Source organism: Protopterus annectens, chromosome 7.part0 (genome assembly GCF_019279795.1).
Source record: "Protopterus annectens isolate FY-2018-M chromosome 7.part0, PAN1.0, whole genome shotgun sequence".
Taxonomy (NCBI): domain Eukaryota; kingdom Metazoa; phylum Chordata; order Ceratodontiformes; family Protopteridae; genus Protopterus; species Protopterus annectens.
Window position 1 is genome coordinate 328626354 of NC_056739.1, and position 18179 is coordinate 328644532.

At 44.6% G+C, this 18179-nt stretch overlaps 1 protein-coding gene across 1 annotated transcript in view; it reads left to right on the plus strand.

Annotated features, from left to right (window-relative positions):
- Positions 1 to 6970, plus strand: part of COQ7 (coenzyme Q7, hydroxylase) — a 79662-nt gene extending 72692 nt beyond the window's left edge. Inside the window, exons 4-5 of the mRNA XM_044076893.1 lie at positions 5933 to 6001; positions 6783 to 6970. Coding sequence (XP_043932828.1) covers positions 5933 to 6001; positions 6783 to 6860 — 147 coding nt within the window. The 3' untranslated portion in view covers positions 6861 to 6970. The remainder of the gene's footprint in view (positions 1 to 5932; positions 6002 to 6782) is intronic.
- Positions 6971 to 18179: the final 11209 nt, after the last annotated feature.

An 18179-nucleotide genomic window follows, 5' to 3' on the forward strand; every position in this document is an offset into this window, starting at 1 on the left:
GTAGCGTAGTGTGTGTTTGGGCCTGTTGTGTGTTTAGTTTACTTTTGCTTTTTACCTTTAGTTTAAGTAAATTCTAAGCTCTTAGGATGTCAGAACAACCTAAGGTTGTTTTTTCGAATTGCTCAGAGTGTGGCCATAAGCTTTCCCCTGCTGATGGCCACACTCGGTGCGTTCGATGCCTTGGGGTTGAACACCTCACTTCTGGATGTTCCATTTGTGCAGGGTTCAACCCCAGGGCATTGAAGGAGCGGAGGTCTAAGCTGGCCCTGGCGGGACTTTTGCCCTCTGACTCGGCTCCGACCTCCGCTCCTTCGGGGGGAACAGTGTCTACGGTTACCTCCTCTCCGGCTCCCCCTCCTCCTCCTGGGACTCAACCTCCCTGTAGTGGTTCGGAGGAGAGGGAAGCTAGAAAGAAGGACCGGAGGGAGAAGCACCATAAGCGGCGGGCCGAGACCTCTGTTTCGGCCCCGCCTGCCAAGCGGGCTTCTCCTCCGGCCTCCTTGTCTGCTGGTTCTCCCCCTCCTCGGCTCCGGTCACCTGTGTGCTTTTCACCGGGACCTGAGGAGGAGGAGACCCGATCTCCGTCGAGGCTATCCAGGAGGCACTCAAGGCCTACCTCGGTAGCCTCGTCGAGATCGACCTATAGCTTATCAGACGCTGATCTGGACCAGATGATGAGAAGGTTCATCCAGGCCCAGATGCAGATGGGAGTGCTCTTGCCTCCCCCCCCCCCTCTGGGGGGGAGCTCGACCCCTTTCTTTAAACCTATTGCTCCTTCTCCGACCCGCTACCCGGGTTCGGAGCAGTTGGAGCCGAGCAGCTTCGGCGCCGATAGTACTCTGTACCGGATCCGACCCTGCCCTCGAGTGCTTCGGATCCGACCTCTCGGAGCCTGGATCCGAGCTTCGGATCCGGGGGGGATCAGGGCTCCTTCGGTGCCATCTGGCGGAGCGCACTGTCCCCTCAGATCCGAGCGCTTCGGCGCCGGCTCCGATCCACTCCTCGGATCCGAGGGGGAGCCGATTGTCGGATCCTTTGGTCGAGGTCTGCTCCCCTTTGGCGTTTGATGTAGTGGAGAGGGCCCTGTTGAGGGTCTCCGGACCCCCGGCACTTGCTTCGGCTCCATCCCGCGCTCCATCTGCACTGGGTCAGGCTTCCACCATCCGGCCCTTGGGACAGCCCGCTCCTTTGCCCCAAGTTGTTCCTTTGGAACAGTCACTGTTTGCGCGGAGTCCTCTGACAGCCCCCCTGAGGATGCCCCCCGCAATCATACGTGCAAAAGGAGGCACATCGACTCCCCCGAGTCTCTCACAGAAGAAGACCCGGACTTGGAGGAAGGGGAAGGCTCCCCAAGATCACCCCCTGAGGATGTCTCATTTGGAGACATCATGGAAATGCTCCGCATAAGGGGGGGGTGGTCTGCCCCCAAGTCTTCCTCAGACGAGTCCGTGTTCTTGGAGGCATTTGAAGCGGGCCCATCTACCTCTTGGGTGTCCCCTCCTGCCGACCCCCTGGTGGACCTCATTACCACCAGGGCGTGGAAGGAACCGGACACCGTGGAGCCAATCCCAAAAAGGCTCAACCGTATTCTCAGTCCCCCGGCTGACCGTGCCCATTGGAGTAAGGGGCCTCCGGTAGATGCCATGTTGACGGCGGCTGCCACCAAGAGGGAACTTGCTCAGGAGAGTCCCTCAGTCCATCCCCCGAGCAAGGAGTCTCTGATGATGGACCGCTTGGGGAAGTGGATGTTTAGTTCGGCGACCTTTTCAGTAAGAGTGCTGAACTACCTGGCACATGTGATTAGGATGCAGCGCGATCTTATTAAAGAATACGCTGCATCCCCCCCAGAGTCCATGTTGGAGGAGGACAAAGCATTGCACTCCACCCGCATGGCCACTCTTAGGTCAGTCACTAATACCTCTATGCGGTTACTGTCCCACGCTACGGAAGGTGCCGCTAGAGCCGCAGGGGCAGGCCTAGTTACTAGACGTCAGGCCTGGCTCCGTCATTGCGATTTCACGGAGCCCTTCAAGGCGTCATTTGCGATGGTTCTGCCCTCTTTGGCAAATCTGTTCGCGATACCTTGACCCAGAGCGAAAAGGACGGGAAGACGCTGTCTGTCGTCGGAATCCGCTTCTCTGTGCCCCAGAGGCCCTATTCTAGGAACCAAAAGGGCCAGAAGAAGATGTGGTTCCAGAAGTCGCAGCAATCCCAGCCCGCTCCGGACAGCCAGTCCTTCAGTGGCAGAGGAGGACAGGGAGGACGCCGCCCCAGGGGCAGAGGGGCTCCCAGGAACTTCGGGTCCAGAGAACCCTTCTCTGAACGGCCCGCGCAGCAGGCCTGAAGGGTTGCCCAACTGCTCCACTCTGGAGGCAGTCGGGGGACGTTTTTCGTAGCACCTAGCAGCATGGGAGTCCATAACAACAGACCGCTGGGTCCTCCAAATCATATCCAGAGGATACCGTATCCCGTTTCGTCACATGCCAAAATTGAAGTCCCTCCCCGACGTTCCACCCGGTCAGTGGGAGGCCGCTTTGGCAGAAATTGGCCGTCTGCTAAAGAAAAGAACCATCCAGCCCGTCCCCCAAGACCAGATCGTATCAGGGTTCTACTCCAGGTTCTTTTTAGTGCCAAAAAAGACGGGGGATCTAAGACCAATTTTAGACCTTTCACTCTTGAACCTGACAGTCCCCAAAGAGAAATTCCGGATGGTTACGTTGCAGTCTATTCTCCCCCTTCTGGGAGAAAATCACTGGATGTGCTCCATAGACCTCAAGGATGCGTACTACCATATACTAATGGACAGGCGCTCCAGGAGGTTTCTCCGCTTCCGGCTGGGAGCCAGTCACTACCAATTCCGGGTCCTTCCCTTTGGTCTCACCACAGCCCCCAGGGTGTTCACCAAAGTATTAGCAGTGGTAGCGGCCCACCTGAGGCTTCAGGGGGTGCAGATCTTTCCCTACCTGGACGACTGGCTTCTCACCGCCCCAACAAGGCACCTACTACTATTGGCGCGAGACTCCTTTCTCCATCTTGCTCCCCGTCTGGGCATCACAAACGCAGAAAAATCCATCCTAGCACCCACGCAGTTCATAGATTTTTATAGGTGCCAGGTTAGACACTAGGAGATTGAGCCTTCCTCACTGCGGACAGAATTCAGAATCTGCAGCTCCAGGTGCGGGCCATTCTCCACACAAGCTCAGTTCCGGTGGAGTTGGTCCTGAGGGCCCTAGTGTCCATGGCGGCAGCAATAGCGCTTCTTCCTCTCGCCAGATTCAATATGCGCATCCTTCAATGGACACTCCTAGTTCAGTGGTCGTATCTTGCTCTTCCTATGCATCATCCCATTGTGATCAGCAAGGCTTGCAAGCGGTCCCTCCTGTGGTGGCTACACTCTCCAGATCTCCACGGAGGCCGCCCCTTTTGTGCTTCTCCCCCTCTCGCCACGGTGACCACGGACGCCTCCCGCCTCGGGTGGGGGGGGCATTTTGCATGCCGGACGGTCCAAGGCACGTGGAACGATTCAGAGACCTTACTGCATATCAACGTTCTAGAGATGAGAGCAGTGCTCTTAGCGTTGCTAGCACTTCAGGCCTTTCTTCCCTTGGGAACAATTGCGATTCAATCGGACAACATGTCGGTTGTCTGCTATATCAACAAACAAGGAGGAACCAGGTCTTTAGGTCTTACCCTCTTTTGTCGAGAAGCCATGAGAGTGTGGGAATGGGCAATCTCCACCAACCGCTTTCTCATAGCAACGCATATTCTGGGTCGGTCCAACATCCTGGCGGACAAACTCAGTCGCACCATTCTCACCCCTTACGAGTGGTCTCTCAATACTCGGGTAGCGGAACGCATCTTCACACGGTGGGGAACTCCTTGTTGCGATCTTTTTGCGTCTCCCTCAAACACCAAGTGCGACAGTTTTTTCGCTCTAATACCTCCTCCCGGAGGTACCCCAAGAGACGCTCTGGTGCATGCTTGGTCACCCAGTCTTCTTTATGCTTATCCCCCTTGCCTCTGATGCTCCAAGTTCTTCAGAAAGCCTCTCGGTTGGGGTGCAGAATGATTCTCATTGCTCCATTTTGGCCTCGACAGATCTGGTTCCCTTTCCTAAGGTCTCACTCAGTGAATCTTCCTTGGATTCTAGATCCCATTCCGGATCTGATATCTCATCCATCCCGCTTATCACCCCCGAATCTGGACAACCTGAAGCTGACCGCTTGGCTGCTCCAGTTCCACTCCTGATCAGGACTCCGGTATTTCGTCCCCTGTTAAGGCCATCCTGGTGGCGGCTCATAAACCATCCACTAGGAAAGTCTACCGCAGTAAGTGGAAACGGTTCTCCTTGTGGGCGGAGCGGCAAGGCCTAAACCCCTTCACAGTTCCCCTTCCTCTGGTGCTTGACTTCTTAACCACTCTTTTTAATGATGGTGCCAGCAGTTCCACGGTCAAAGTACAACTTGCGGCAATTTCTCATTATCATATTGGTCATGACTCCAGTCCACTAATGTCTGCCAAATTGTGTAAGATTTTCCTAAAAGGTACTTTCCTTCTCAGGCCCCCGGTAAAGCATGTGGTTCCTCCTTGGGATCTTTCTTTGGTCCTCCAGGCCTTGACCGCTCCCCCCTTCGAACCGGCGGCTACGGTAGATCTGAAATTTTTATCTTTCAAGACTGCCTTTTTAGTAGCCATTACCTCGGCTAAGAGAGTCTCAGAACTTCAAGCATTATCAGCCAAACCTCCTTACTTGGTCTTTCATCCGGACCGTGTATACCTCAGGACCAACCCATCCTTTCTTCCTAAGGTAGCTTCTGAAGCAAACATTAATCAATCCATTAACCTCCCTGTTTTCTTTCCTAAATATCAAAACAAGGGTGAATACAAGCTTCATTCCTTAGATGTTCACAGGCAACTTAGATTTTATCTAAACAGGACGGCTGGTCATAGGCAATCCGACCAGTTGTTTATTTCCTTTGCTAAATTTAATTTGGGCAAGCCAATTTCTAAAGTCTCATTATCTCGCTGGATTTCACAGTGCATCTTATTGGCTTATCAAGCTTCTGGAAGGCCCGCACCGGAGGGTGTACATGCCCATTCAACCCGGTCAGTCTCTACCTCGGCCGCCTTTAAGGCTAGGATTCCTCTAGATGATATTTGTGCAGCAGCCACTTGGGCTTCATCTCATACCTTTATTTCCCACTACAAGTTGGATCTTACATCTAGGGGTAGAGCATCCTTTGGCTCCGCGGTGCTCCGGAATATCCTTCCATGATGGCCGCCCAAGATTCAGGTAGCTGGGGACTCTGTCCCACAGGTTGCAGACAAATGAATCTCCTACTTCAGATTTAGAAGTTATGTACTCACCATAATGTTCCATCTGAGTAGGTGTATTCATTTGTCTGCAACCATCCCGCCCTCCTATCCCCCTGGCCTTTTTCAGTTTCCTGCATAATATGTGTTACCCTTTTTTCAGGGTGTTCATGCTGTTGGCAAACTCTATCTGAGGTCATGTAGGGAGAGCAGGGCATTATGGGTGAGGGGAGGAGCTGAGAGCTCGGATCCATAGCTGGTAAACCATGCCGGTTCGGATCCGATATCGGATCCATAAACCACAGGTTGCAGACAAATGAATACACCTACTCAGATGGAACGTTATGGTGAGTACATAACTTCTAATTACACATTAGCAAAAACTATTCCGGTTTGTTGCATTTGCACTCTTGGACAGAAGAATCTACATTGTGTTTTTTTTTTTTTTTTCTACCTTTCATTTTTCTGGACTTTATTATTAGCAGAGACGGTCTGTAAAAGTTATGCTTTTTTGGAATATGTATAGTACATGAGAAGGGTTGCTAAGTTTTACTATTTTAGAAAGTTTGGGGTCTCTTGAATGTTGACACGTTTTACCTTTTTTTGTTTTCCTGACTAGGTTATAAAAAAATTTCGTGATGAGGAATTGGAACATCATGATACTGGGCTGGAACACAATGCAGAACTGGTAGGTAGAATACAAGTTGAAGTTTGAAGATCTTGGAGAAATGTTTATTTAAAAAAAAAAAAAAAAAAATTGCTGCTCTAGTCAGAGGATGTGGTATAAAAACTTGCCATGGGCAAGGTTTTGGACTTGTACTGTATTAGTATATTAGCATAAAAATATAATGTTGAGCCACTGTGTATGGAGGCAGTGCAGCCTTAACGCACTCCATCAGACTACTTGTCATGATGTAGGACTTCTTCCTCTTTTCTATTGCAGTAGTTCAAAGATGTTAGTACCACAGTATCCATAAGTTGCAGCCTTAATGTTTCTGGGCTTTTTGTAGTTGTGAACCTGGTGCTTTGCTCAGTATAATAGTTTAAGGTCTTCATTTGTGTAACAAGGCTAACATAATCGTATTACATTTTCTATTTTTTAGGGAAAGGAAATGGGAGAATTTGACAGTACTACATATATTTTTGCATGACTTGAGTGATATTGTAAATTTTCTGGAACTCAAATTTGCACTGTAAAAACTTAACAATTTGTGAAATATAAATAAAAATAATACCTCTGAATGCAAAATGTTTATAAAAAAAACTGGCAAATTCATTCAACTAAATGAAATCCATAGACTTGCAGGTGAGTTGAATTAAGGCCTTACTAGCAGATGTTTAATGCACAAAAGGCTAAGGATATTTGAAACCATACTAATGCAAACACTGTCCTCTCTAAGCTTACAGTTGTACTAGTTGAAGTAAGCTTACTGTGTTTTTTTTTTTTTTTTTTTTTTTTTTTTCTCCAGGCACCAGCTTATTCTGTGTTGAAGAATATTATTCAGATTGGCTGCAAGGCAGCAATTTTCTTATCCGAGCGCATTTAAAATTAATATTTATTTTTAAACTTGAGGTTGTTTTCGCATAAATTGACTGGTTTCAGTGTAGTATTTGTCATTTTGTTTCTGCAAATAAAGATGAGTGTGTCACTTTTTTATTCGGTCATATAAATGTAGATTTTATTTCTGTTTTCACTGTATGTTCTGTACTCCAGTAGTTGTCATTGTCATTGGTTTTAATTTGGACTTCACATACTATATACCAACTTAGCCTTGGCATGGACAAAGATGATGGCTTTACAACAAAGAACGAGGGATTGTGACCTGTTTGACCCAGGTTCGTTTGCCTGTCTAGCAGCTGTTGAGAGGGGTGGAGTGAAGTGCTGGCTGTCTTTCTGCCCTTGGGGTTGGTGATGGAAAGGAAACATATTCTCAGGGGGCATTAATATGAGTCTGGAGAACTAACTAGCAGTCTGTTAAGAAGAGGGGATTGGGTGACTGGCATCATACAAGGGGATGCATCCATTGTTTCCACACTGTGCTCAATACCCACGATCCTAGTGTCTTTGTATCATATGTTACTGCACCGACACCCAACCTCTGTTCCCAGTACAAGGCTGAAGTACACTTCACTGAACTGCAAGATTCTGAAACTGAAATTACCCACAGTAGGGTTTCCTACAGTGACACACAGCTGTTAGTTCAGTACTTTCATTACTGCAAAAATCCAATCTGTATCCCTTAAACCGAAACTGTATAGTTATCCTCACTGTGAAGATGCATAATCTTGGAGATTATTACAGTACCCCATTTCAGATGAAGTCTGGTATTTCACTAATTGTGAGGCTCCGTGACATCTGAGTGAGAATTAAGTAGCAGGAATGTGGTGGTGAAGGGGGGTACCCCCACCTTCACTGATGTACAGACTATTTTCAGAGCTGTGTGTTCTGGCTCAAATTCAGCATTCTGAGGCCTTTGCTCCCCTGATGCCTGTGACCATTGTCTTTCTCTTGCTGGTTGGCTCATTCATTTTCATTTCACCAGGAGTGAGAACCAAATGAGGTTGTCAGTCAGGCAGACCTTTTGACCCTCCACAACACAATTGAGGGATTGGCTTTCAGTGGGCATCCACAAAGGTGTGTCACTTCAGGTTATGAATAAGGCCCTTAAGACTGCTCTGCCCCCTAGGAAACTAGTACTCCCTTGTCTCCATTCTGCCACTGGACCTTACAGCCCACATATGAGCTTTTACATCCTTCCCCCTGAAGAGAGATGAGCCGGCAATGTCACGTTACTACTCCACTTGCCTTGACAGTTCCAGAAAACACCTGGCTGCTAATGATTTCATGGACTGTAGTAAGGCTTCATCGCTCTACACCATAGGAGCTAGCTCAAATTCAGCGTTTTTGCGGACATTGTATTTCAGGTGTTTTCATTTTGGTTATTTCACCAATGTCCCAAATAGCCCAGGGTGCACCCTAAAATACAACCCCATTCCCAAATGCCTGATTTTATGGAGACCAATGCTTTTTGGATTCCTGCTCTGCAAGTCTGACTTTCAGCTTCAAAAAACAAGCACAAAAGCAGACCAAAGCATTTAAAATACCACAGTATTCCAGGAGTTAATGCCATTGTTCAATTTATTCACAATGAGCACTTTTGCTTTTTAAGAAACTTCATCAGATAAAACTGACACTGACGGTCAGCTTGCAAGTTCCATCCTCTGTTGTGCATGGATTGGTTAATATAGAACAGTGGACCTGAGAAGTCTTCTATTAGACCACATATTTACCAGTGCAGGCAGCACAATGGTCTGTTCATCACTTGACTGAGTGGAGAGAGGTGAGAGAGAAGGTCTGTCTGTTTTCTGCAGTTCAATACAGGAGAATTGAGTGCCTGTCATACCCTTCAGATTCCTGAAGAAGACATGAGGATTGGGCCAGTCGGTGCATGGTGTGTGGCACTCTGTAAGACTGCCTGTTTGCATGCTATAGTGGAGGAAAGACTGAACTTAAACCGTGAGTAGTAGGATTTGTTGTCACTGACTTGCCTTTCCTCTTCATTCTTCTACCGGACAAATGGAATATTTATTCTAAGCATGTCTGAAATTTTCTGCCAGTTGTAAGGATTTTGTTGCCTTTATTACTTTTGCCAGGTGCTGTGGACTTTTTTTTTTTTTTTTAAATCAAGGATTACTGTGAGCAGCAACCACTGATTTTAAGGTGAGTCAGTCTGTTTTTTTACAACAAAGGTGACTTGCTTTTAACACTGTATACTGATTTGTTATTGCATTAGTTTGATTTTACATACAGTTTTGCTTCTAGGCAACTGTTCATTTAGAGCTATAGATTAGTTGATTATGGTGTCCTTTCAGTGTTATTCTTTCTGAGTGTCTCCTCATTCTTGAGTATTTGTGTGCGTATGTGGGAGTGTGAGAATTATTGTGTGTTTAATAAAAAAAAAATGGTCTAAAATGATACCCTGTTTTTGCATGTACATTATGTATGTGGGTGTGTGCATTAATGTGTATATATGAATAAGTATATTTTGTTATTTAGGTGTCCTTTATTACCACTGATTTTTAAGGTCCTTTGTACTTGATTCGGTCATCAGGAGGTTGAGAGGTATGTGTTGCACAGTTCAGTGTGGCACTCTTCTCTCTTCTGTAAGTAAGTTATCCATCCCATACTTTGTATTTCAAAGCGACATAGGCTCATTCTGTTAATTCTAACAACTAAATAACATCTAGTTGAAAACTTTCTCAGTAGTCAGAACTTTCTCAGTCAGAAAAAGCAGTTCTTGTTGGAATGTTCTAGTTCTGATTTAATTCCAAGTCGGGCATAAATTCTAGATTTACTTTTGGTACCTGCATTATTTCAAGTTCATATTAGTTTACTTTATCTTCTTTGTAATATGAACCTCTAGCATCTTGTGGTGTTAACTTTGTCTTTATCATAGAAAATTAGCATCCAGTGTTATTGTGGTGGACTTGTTCATCCTTAGGATTTACACACTAAACTTATCTGCTTTGAAGGTGAAACTATACAGGATTGTGACTTTTCTAAAAAGTGGAAAGCCGATGCCCGTACATACGAATCTCTGAAGGTCTGGAGGCCTTCTTTCTGATCAAACATTTTTTAACCATATCAGATACTTCATAGGTTAAAGTAGCACAGCTGGTTGAGGAGGAACAGGGGCTGTCTCAAATATAAGGCTACCAGTCATTCTAGAAGGTTCCAGAGAGAATGAAAACTCCTCTACGGAACAGAAGAAAATTAAATAAAAAAGAAAAATAACATTGTCATATTTCTTAAGTTCACATAATTATCCGGTGTTAAAATTTTAAAAATTGTATTGGTGACTAATAATTTTAGAACACCTCCACTTGTACCTAGCTATGGAAGGGGAGTTTATAAAGAGAAGGAAAACTTAAGCACGAAGTGTTACTATCTTCCCAGACCTCAGGCCGTGCATATTGATTGTAGAACACTTGCTAAAGAATATTTGAAAAATGTGCTTTTTGTGTCTTATCTGACTGGTTACCAACTTCATTCTCCAACCCTGTTTCCTGTAAGTCTTCTGCCTAAGACTTTACAGAAGAGAATGACCGTATCTGCTACTTTCTAAAGAAAAAGTTCACTATTTTAAGGAAGTGGAGTACCGTAACTCATTTTTAGACTTACGAGAACGTGTCCTCTCATTTTCACCACCAAGTTTATTTCCTTTGCAGAAGTTGTGAACTTGAAGGGAGTATGGGAGTTTGGGTGAAAAGGAAACATTTCTACCAAAGAAAATACACTTGGAATACATTAAGAGGTGAACAGTCATGCTACAGAGAAATGAAATGCACAATTTCCTTCCCTAAGGAGACCAGACAAATTGGAAAGCGAAGTTTTATCATGGTAAGGAAATTCAGGATAATCTTTACTCCCTTTATTCCCACAGAACACATGGGTGACTGTAGTGGAAAAGGGGAATACCAATTTATACTTTCTAATTTCTTAAACTCAAATGTGTCAGGGTGAGTGCAAAGTAGTGCCATTACCAATTTGTAGTTTGTTTATTTATTTATTTATTTATTTTTATTTTACATTTATTTTATTTTACATTTGTTGACCGGGCTAGTCTAACTGGAATTAGATCCATTTTCAGTAGAGGCCCGGGGAGAAAAGCTCCAGCACAGTTAATATTATGCAGTAAAAAATAATAAGTTCAGAGTAGTAAAATAGCTCTAAGCAGTTACAGCCATATACAGATAAAAAGAAATTATTAGTTCAGACTAGTAAAATAGCTCTAAGCAGTTACAGCCATATACAGGCACACTATATGACTGTAATAATTGTCACAAATTCAAAGAATTATACAAATACACCATAAGAGACTCCCCCCACTAGCTAGCTATTAAGAGGGTAAATACCCTAGGAGTACCACAGAGGGGAAGGAGGGAGGGTAATCCTGACTGCAGATGCTATCCAGTTCGGACATCTACATTTATGGTAGGTACAAAACTGTACTATGTCCTTCATGGATGCATCTGCAGTCATAACAACTGGGTAGAATACCATAGCCAACTAAGGGAGGAGGAAAAAATTTAGATTATGGTGTGGTTAGGATCCCTTGCAGCACAGCAGTGGCAAACCCTGCTCGGGATCTGGAGTACAAAGGTAAGTTATAATGCTTGGCAAATGTATGCACGGAGGTCCAAGTAGCCGCCTCAATAATGTCCTTGGTTGCCACACCTCGTAGGAAGGCTGTGGTAGTGGCTGTTGCCCTTGTAGAATGAGGCCTTATGTTCTGTGGAATTGGTTTTCCATGGAAGGAGTAACAGAATCGTATGCAATTTCCTATCCATTTGGAGATTGTCTGTTTGGAAATTGCTTTTCCTTCCTTTCCTGTTGCATAGGCTACAAAAGCTGGTCAGTTTTTCTGCTATTTTTGTTCTGTCCAGGTAGTAGCGTAACTGTCTATGTACATCCAAGGAATGCAGCATTCTTTCCCCTCTGTTTTGTGGGTTGGGAAAGAAGGTAGGTAGGTGGATTGCCTGGTTTAAAGACACTCTGGATATCACCTTAGGCATAAAAGTAGGATTAGTCCTCATGGACACTCTATCTTGGTGGAAGATTAGGAAGGGCTGTACCGCCATTAGGGCCTGAAGTTCAGAGACCCTCCTTGCTGAGGTTATTGCCAGTAGGAAAGCAGTTTTCCACGATAGATGCTGTAGGTCCGCTGTGGCTGCTGGTTCAAAAGGTGCGAGTGTCAATTTTTCTAGCACAAAGTTCAAGTCCCAAGCTGGCAATGGTGTTTTCCTTGGAGGTTTTACATTCTTGATTCCTCTGAGGAACTGCCTGAGTAAAGGATGTGAAAAGACAGGTGGATCAAAGCTGTATTCTGCTGAAATAGCTGATGCATGTATCTTGATGGAGGAATAGGACAGGCCTGTATGTAGAAGCTCTGCCAGATACTCCAAAATGTTAGCCATATCTATAATTGACACATCTTTTCCTCTTTCAGTGCTCCAAATGACAAACCTTTTCCATTTTCCTGCGTAGTTCCTTCTTGTTGAAGGTCTGCGGGCTTCAAGGATAATGTCTTTAACCCTTTGGGAAAGTTCTGGGTTAGTTGCTGCTATGTGATGTGCCATGCAGTCAGTTGCAACGTCTTTAGGTTTGGATGCATGATGCTGTAGTTGTTCTGAGTTAACATCAAAGGCATCAGGGGTATTGGCCACATGTTGTCCCGAGACATGCTCCTCAGTAATGGGTACTAGTGTTGTCTTGGCCAGTTTGGAGCTATCAGGGTTATCCTTGGACGTTCCTCCTTGATTTTTAGTAATACCTTGTGTATCAAGGGAAGAGGTGGAAATGCATATGCTGTTAGACCTTTCCAGCTGAAGGAGAGCGAATCCACTTTCCATGCAAGTGGGTGGAATGTCGTTGTGCAGAATTTTTTGAGCTGGTGATTGAGAGGGGAAGCGAATAGATCTATCTGTGGTCTTCCCCATTTCTTTGAGATGGTCTTGAAGATGTCCGGGTGTAGCATCCATTCGTGGGCATCCGATGTGGTTCTGCTCAATATGTCTGCTAGAGTATTGTCCTTTCCCGGTACAAATATAGCCTGTAACTGGATGTTGTAGCTGAGTGCCAGGTTCCAAAGCTCCAAAGTCATTCTGCATAGGGGGTATGAATGAGTGCCTCCCTGCTTGTTGATGTACCACATGACTGTGGTGTTGTCTGTCCTTATCATCAAATGGCTCTCTTTGAGAAATGGTCTGAAATTTTGGATTGCCAGTTTTACTGCCAGCATTTCTTTTAGGTTGATGTGCAGGTGGAGTTGATCCCAAGGCCCACAAACCTTGTACGCATTTGTCCAGCATGTGAGCCCCCCATCCTAGGTCTGAGGCGTCTGTTGTGATGGTCTGGCTTGCTTGATAGCTGTGAAAGGGTAGGCCAGGGTTTGACTGGCATGCTTGTGCCCACCATAGGAACTCCTGTTTTAGGCATGGGATTAGTGGAATTTCCGCTTCTAGGCTGTGCCTGTGTTGGGACCATAAATTCCTTAGGTACCACTGTAGTTTTCTCATATGTAGTCTGGCATGTGGAACCAAGATTATGCATGATGCCATGTAGCCCAAGGCGTGAAGGACTTTTCTTGCTGTTAACTTGTTCTGTTTTGTTAGAGCCAAGAAGTAAAGAGGGAGTTCTTTTTGTTTTTCATGTTAGGAATGCCATTTGTTTTACAGTGTCCAATTCCGCGCCCAGGAATGTCCTTGTTTGGGATGGTATGAGCCTTGACTTTTGCAAATTGACTGTGTATCCCAGTGCTTGTAGCAAGTAAATGACCCTTTGTAAATCTGTTGTCAGCTTGCTTTTGTTGTCCCCTTGTAGCAGGCAGTCGTCCAGGTATGGATAAATTTGGATTCCCTGTAGTCTGCAGTGGGCGATTACTGATGCCAGGCATTTTGTGAATACTCTGGGCGCAGTAGATAAGCCAAAGGGCAATGCTGAGAATTGATAATGCTCTGATCCTGCAAGAAATCTGAGGTATCTTCTGCAAATTGGTCGAATGGGGACATGCAGGTATGCCTCCTTGAGATCTAGAGTTACCAGCCAACACTCCTTGCCCAGCATGGGAAGAAGTTGCTGTAGGGTCAGCATTTTGAATTTTGGGACAATGATGTATGTATTTAAGGTGGACAGGTCGAGAATAGGTCTCCAACTTTTTTCCTTTCTTGGAACTAGGAATAGTCTGGAGTAAAATCCTTTGCCTTGTTCTGTTATTGGCACTCTTTCCACAGCTCTCATCTTTGCTAATTGCATTATCTGCTGTAGAGCTTCTGTTTTTTGATTTGGAGGCAGGTTTGGCATTCCTCTTTTGACTGGAAAAGTGTGAAAGTGGAACCGGTAACCTTGGTCTATGGTTTGCAAAATCCACTTGTCTCTTGTGATGTAGTGCCAGTTTTTCAAAAATAAGGTTAATTTTCCGCCTAATGGAGCTGCTATTTGTTCCCTGGTAGGCGGATGTAGAGTTAAGTCACTGTGATTGTGCTGTTGTAGTGGTAGTGGCTGAGTCTGTGCCTCTGTTATTACCTTGCCACTGTCGTCCTCTGTAGGCACCTCCTCTGGGTTGGTTTCTGCCTCTGGAACGTCTATTCCTGCCCCTTTGGGATCTTGTGGAGTCAGGAAAGGACCAATTTTTGGTAGGCCAGTTTCTGCTAAACCTTGGTGGCTGAACCTGCAAGAAATCTTTAACCGTTTGAACAGATTTTGCCTTTTCTTCCATTTTCTTCATTACCTGCTGGGCAGGTGTCCCAAACAAACTGGTCTTATCCATAGGAGCATCTAATAACTTAGATTTAACATGATCCGGTAAGACTTGTTCCTTCAGCCATGCATGTCTTCTTATCACTGTGCCAGTCATGGCTGATCTAAATGAAGCCTCCAGTGCATCATAGCCACATTTTAAGGAATGGTTACTAACCTGTTGTATGTTATTTACCATTTCTAATACATATTTCTTATCTATAGAATCGTCAGAGGATAGTTTTTTAGTTAACTGATCAAGCATAAACTCTTGGTATTGTATCATGTGGAACTGACAGTTTAAAGCTCTAGCTGAGATATAAACTTTTTTGCCCCATCTGTCTAAAGACCTGGCTTCCCTTTCAGAAGGAATAGGGTTTTTTGCTGTGGTCGAGGCTACTGCCTTAGGCCCCTGGGATATAGTTTCGGGGTCTGCAAGAGGGGCCCTTGTATAGGTGATGATGCGTGTCTGGCACCCTGTAAAATCTGTCTGGTTTGGCCGGGGCTGGAGGTAAGGAATCTGGTGCAGAGCAGACATCATTAAAGGCATCGTCCACAACAGGGAGGACAGGAGGTATAGCTAAGGGCCTGTGTTGTGGAAGGTGCAGAAAAGTCCTAAGTCTTTTTCTGGAATCTGAGAAATCCTGTTGCTGCCATTGGAATTGTTCTCGCATGGCATGTAAGGTTTCCCCAAAGGAGAATTCTTCTGGTGGAGAAGCAGCTGGAATGGATTCTTCAGCATCTGAGTCTTCATAATTGGAGAAAGGAGCCTCTGGCTGGTCTGTAATATCTGAGTCATCCGCAGAATCATCAGAGGACACAGGCTCGGGGGGCTCTGCCCTAGGTCTCTTCTCTGGAGGCTGAGAGGCCCTGTCTGGGTGGGATTGAGATCCCCTAATTAAAGATATTAAATCTTCTGCCAGAGTAAGCATTTGTGAACTAGAAGTAGGCCTGGTTGATGGGGGTTTAACAGGCACTGATTTTGTAGACTTGGCTGCTTTAGCCCTGGCAAAGGCCTTAATGGACATGGCTGCAGGTGGCCTAGCAGCACCACGTGCTGGGGTAGAGACATCCAAAGGGATGGTGTCTGATAATTCACTAGAAGCCACTGTAGTAGGTAAAATTTCAGAGGCCGATTCAAGTAAGGTAGCAGGAACCTCAGAAGTAGTCAAAGATTCAGCTGTGCTTTGAACAGTTTTCTCGGTTTCGGCCGAAACCGAGACACTCGCGGTTTGCTTTACCATGGTTTCGGCCGAAACCGTGGACCGCGAGTGTCTGTCTTTTTCTTTGCGTTTCTTAACAATTTGGGTAGTCGGAGGATCCGACGGCATAATGTACGCAAATTCTGAACCGAAAAACTGTTCAGCAAACTCCGACCGACGCCGAAGCGTTCGTCGGTTGAAGGAAGCACAGGCCGAACAGGCTGCTACGTCGTGGTCTGGGCCTAAACAAGGCAAACAGTAAGAGTGGAAATCTTTATGAGGTATTTGTTTCCCACAAGTTAAACAGTTATTGACTTTTTCTGACATCGGCTGAGGCAAGAAAGAGTCCCCAACGGGGTACTTAGCTTTTAGACGTCTTCGAAGTAGTATTCGGTAGTAGACATTCACCAGGTTTAGTCCCATTTTGATTTTGTAAGAGCAAGGAGAGTACACACACTTTTTTATGCCTAGACAGCTGCTTTGTTTTTTAAATTTGTTTTTTTTCCATAATAGAGATGGGTAGCTTTCTAGGATGCTCTCTGGTTGCATTGCATTTTTTATTGTAGTCTCAGTAGGCTGAACATTCTTTCCTTTCTCATCAGTATTACTTCTGATACTGCTACTAGTTTTAAAATTCAGTGCGTTGAATTTGAACTGCACAATGTTGATGCTTTCAACTCATAGAAATTATTTTCTGCTAGGACATCAAATTTAAACAGATGTCTCCTTTTAACCACCTCTTACTTTAGCTGCACATTTTAGAAGTTCTTGTGTTTCTACAAGTCTTGATGATTGCAGAGCTCGTTAGTAGTAGCCTCTGGCACTGACTTGCAAGTTACTGAGGCCCAGGCATTTTTTTCATTTGTTTTTTTCTTCATTCTCTTTCAATTTCCTGATGTGTTTTACAGTGGATTAGTACTTTTACTATTAATGCAGTGGACACAGTTTTTGGATTTTTGTGTTTCCTAGTGAAAGATATATCAGTGCTATCAATTGGGGTGCTTGTTAATTTGCCTGCCACCTTTTTTTGCCATTGTGCAGCAGTGTTGGATGGCATTCCGTTTCCCACAGGTATCCTGTAATACTACCATTGTAATGTTATGGCTGGGTAGATGCTTTATGTTTAGGGCCACTTTGGGATCTTTGGCATTTGCATCTGGAAAGATTATCTAATGGCTGTATTTCCTGACCTTTGGCTACCTGTACTAGCTGATTTTTCCTCCAAGAAAATTGCTCTGTTGTTGGTTCCTTACTTCGAAGTTTGTATAGCATTAGTTCTTTGATTGAATTGTTCAGGGTTGTTGTATACATTGGTAATATGGTAAAAAATGCTTCATATTTGTCCTAATTTGTATAGTGTATTTCATTGTACTGCATAATCAATTTCATTTTATTGTACTGCATGATTTCTCTAATTTTTGTGTATTGCTTAGATTTAGGTGCTTCAGAAAAACTGAATTTGTAGAATTCCATCAGAAGGCTTTAGGCAGTAGCAGGTAGGTTCCTAACGCTTTTCTAAAGCTGAGGAATTACAGCAAACTGGGAAAGGCCTCATTTGATCCACATTCGGATAGTTTATTTTCTGGGTGTAGCACAGTCTTTTATATGAAGTACATCACAAAATATTCATGGTTCTAGAGAGGGGAATGAAAAGTACTTTTTTTTTTAAATTTTAAACAAAAGCAAATAACAGTAGCTGGAGAATACCTAAGGCTCAGGACTGTGTGGGTTTTTCCATAACCAGTTTCCTTTGCAAGAATCCATATGAGGAAAATGGAGTGGTTTATCAAGGATATAAAAGTGTCATTCAGACCATATTTTTGATACGATTGAATTTTAAGACTGGATCTAATCATAATATGAATTCTCAGTGTTTTCCTTCCTCTTTCAGAGTCCCTCTTAGATTGTTTCATACTGTTCACTGTGCTTGTTCATGTAGGATTTATTTTCAGAACCTCGTTTAGGGCAGATGAAACTTTCCAGTGGTGACATACCACAACAACTCAGAAATGTGGATGGTCTGAGTAACCTTAAAAGCCTTTGTAATAGTGCATAAAGTCTTAGAAAATAGAGTACTACCACTTTGAAAATAAACTTGCTGAACAGTCGTCACTTGTATGACTGTAAACTTATGAGCATCTTTTGTAGTGAGTTTGTAAACACTTTGACAGAGTGTCATAATACATTCAATGGATGTTGAGTGTAGCCTTCCAGAGCTCCTCTGAGATAGTGAAATATGCACCAGAAGATGGTTTAAACAAAATTTTTGTGCTACCATTAGAAATGATATGGCAGAATATTTGGCAGAATATTGCAGGACCTGTCTATTGACAGTGAAAAGGTGAGGCAGGAATCAAAGCTAAGGC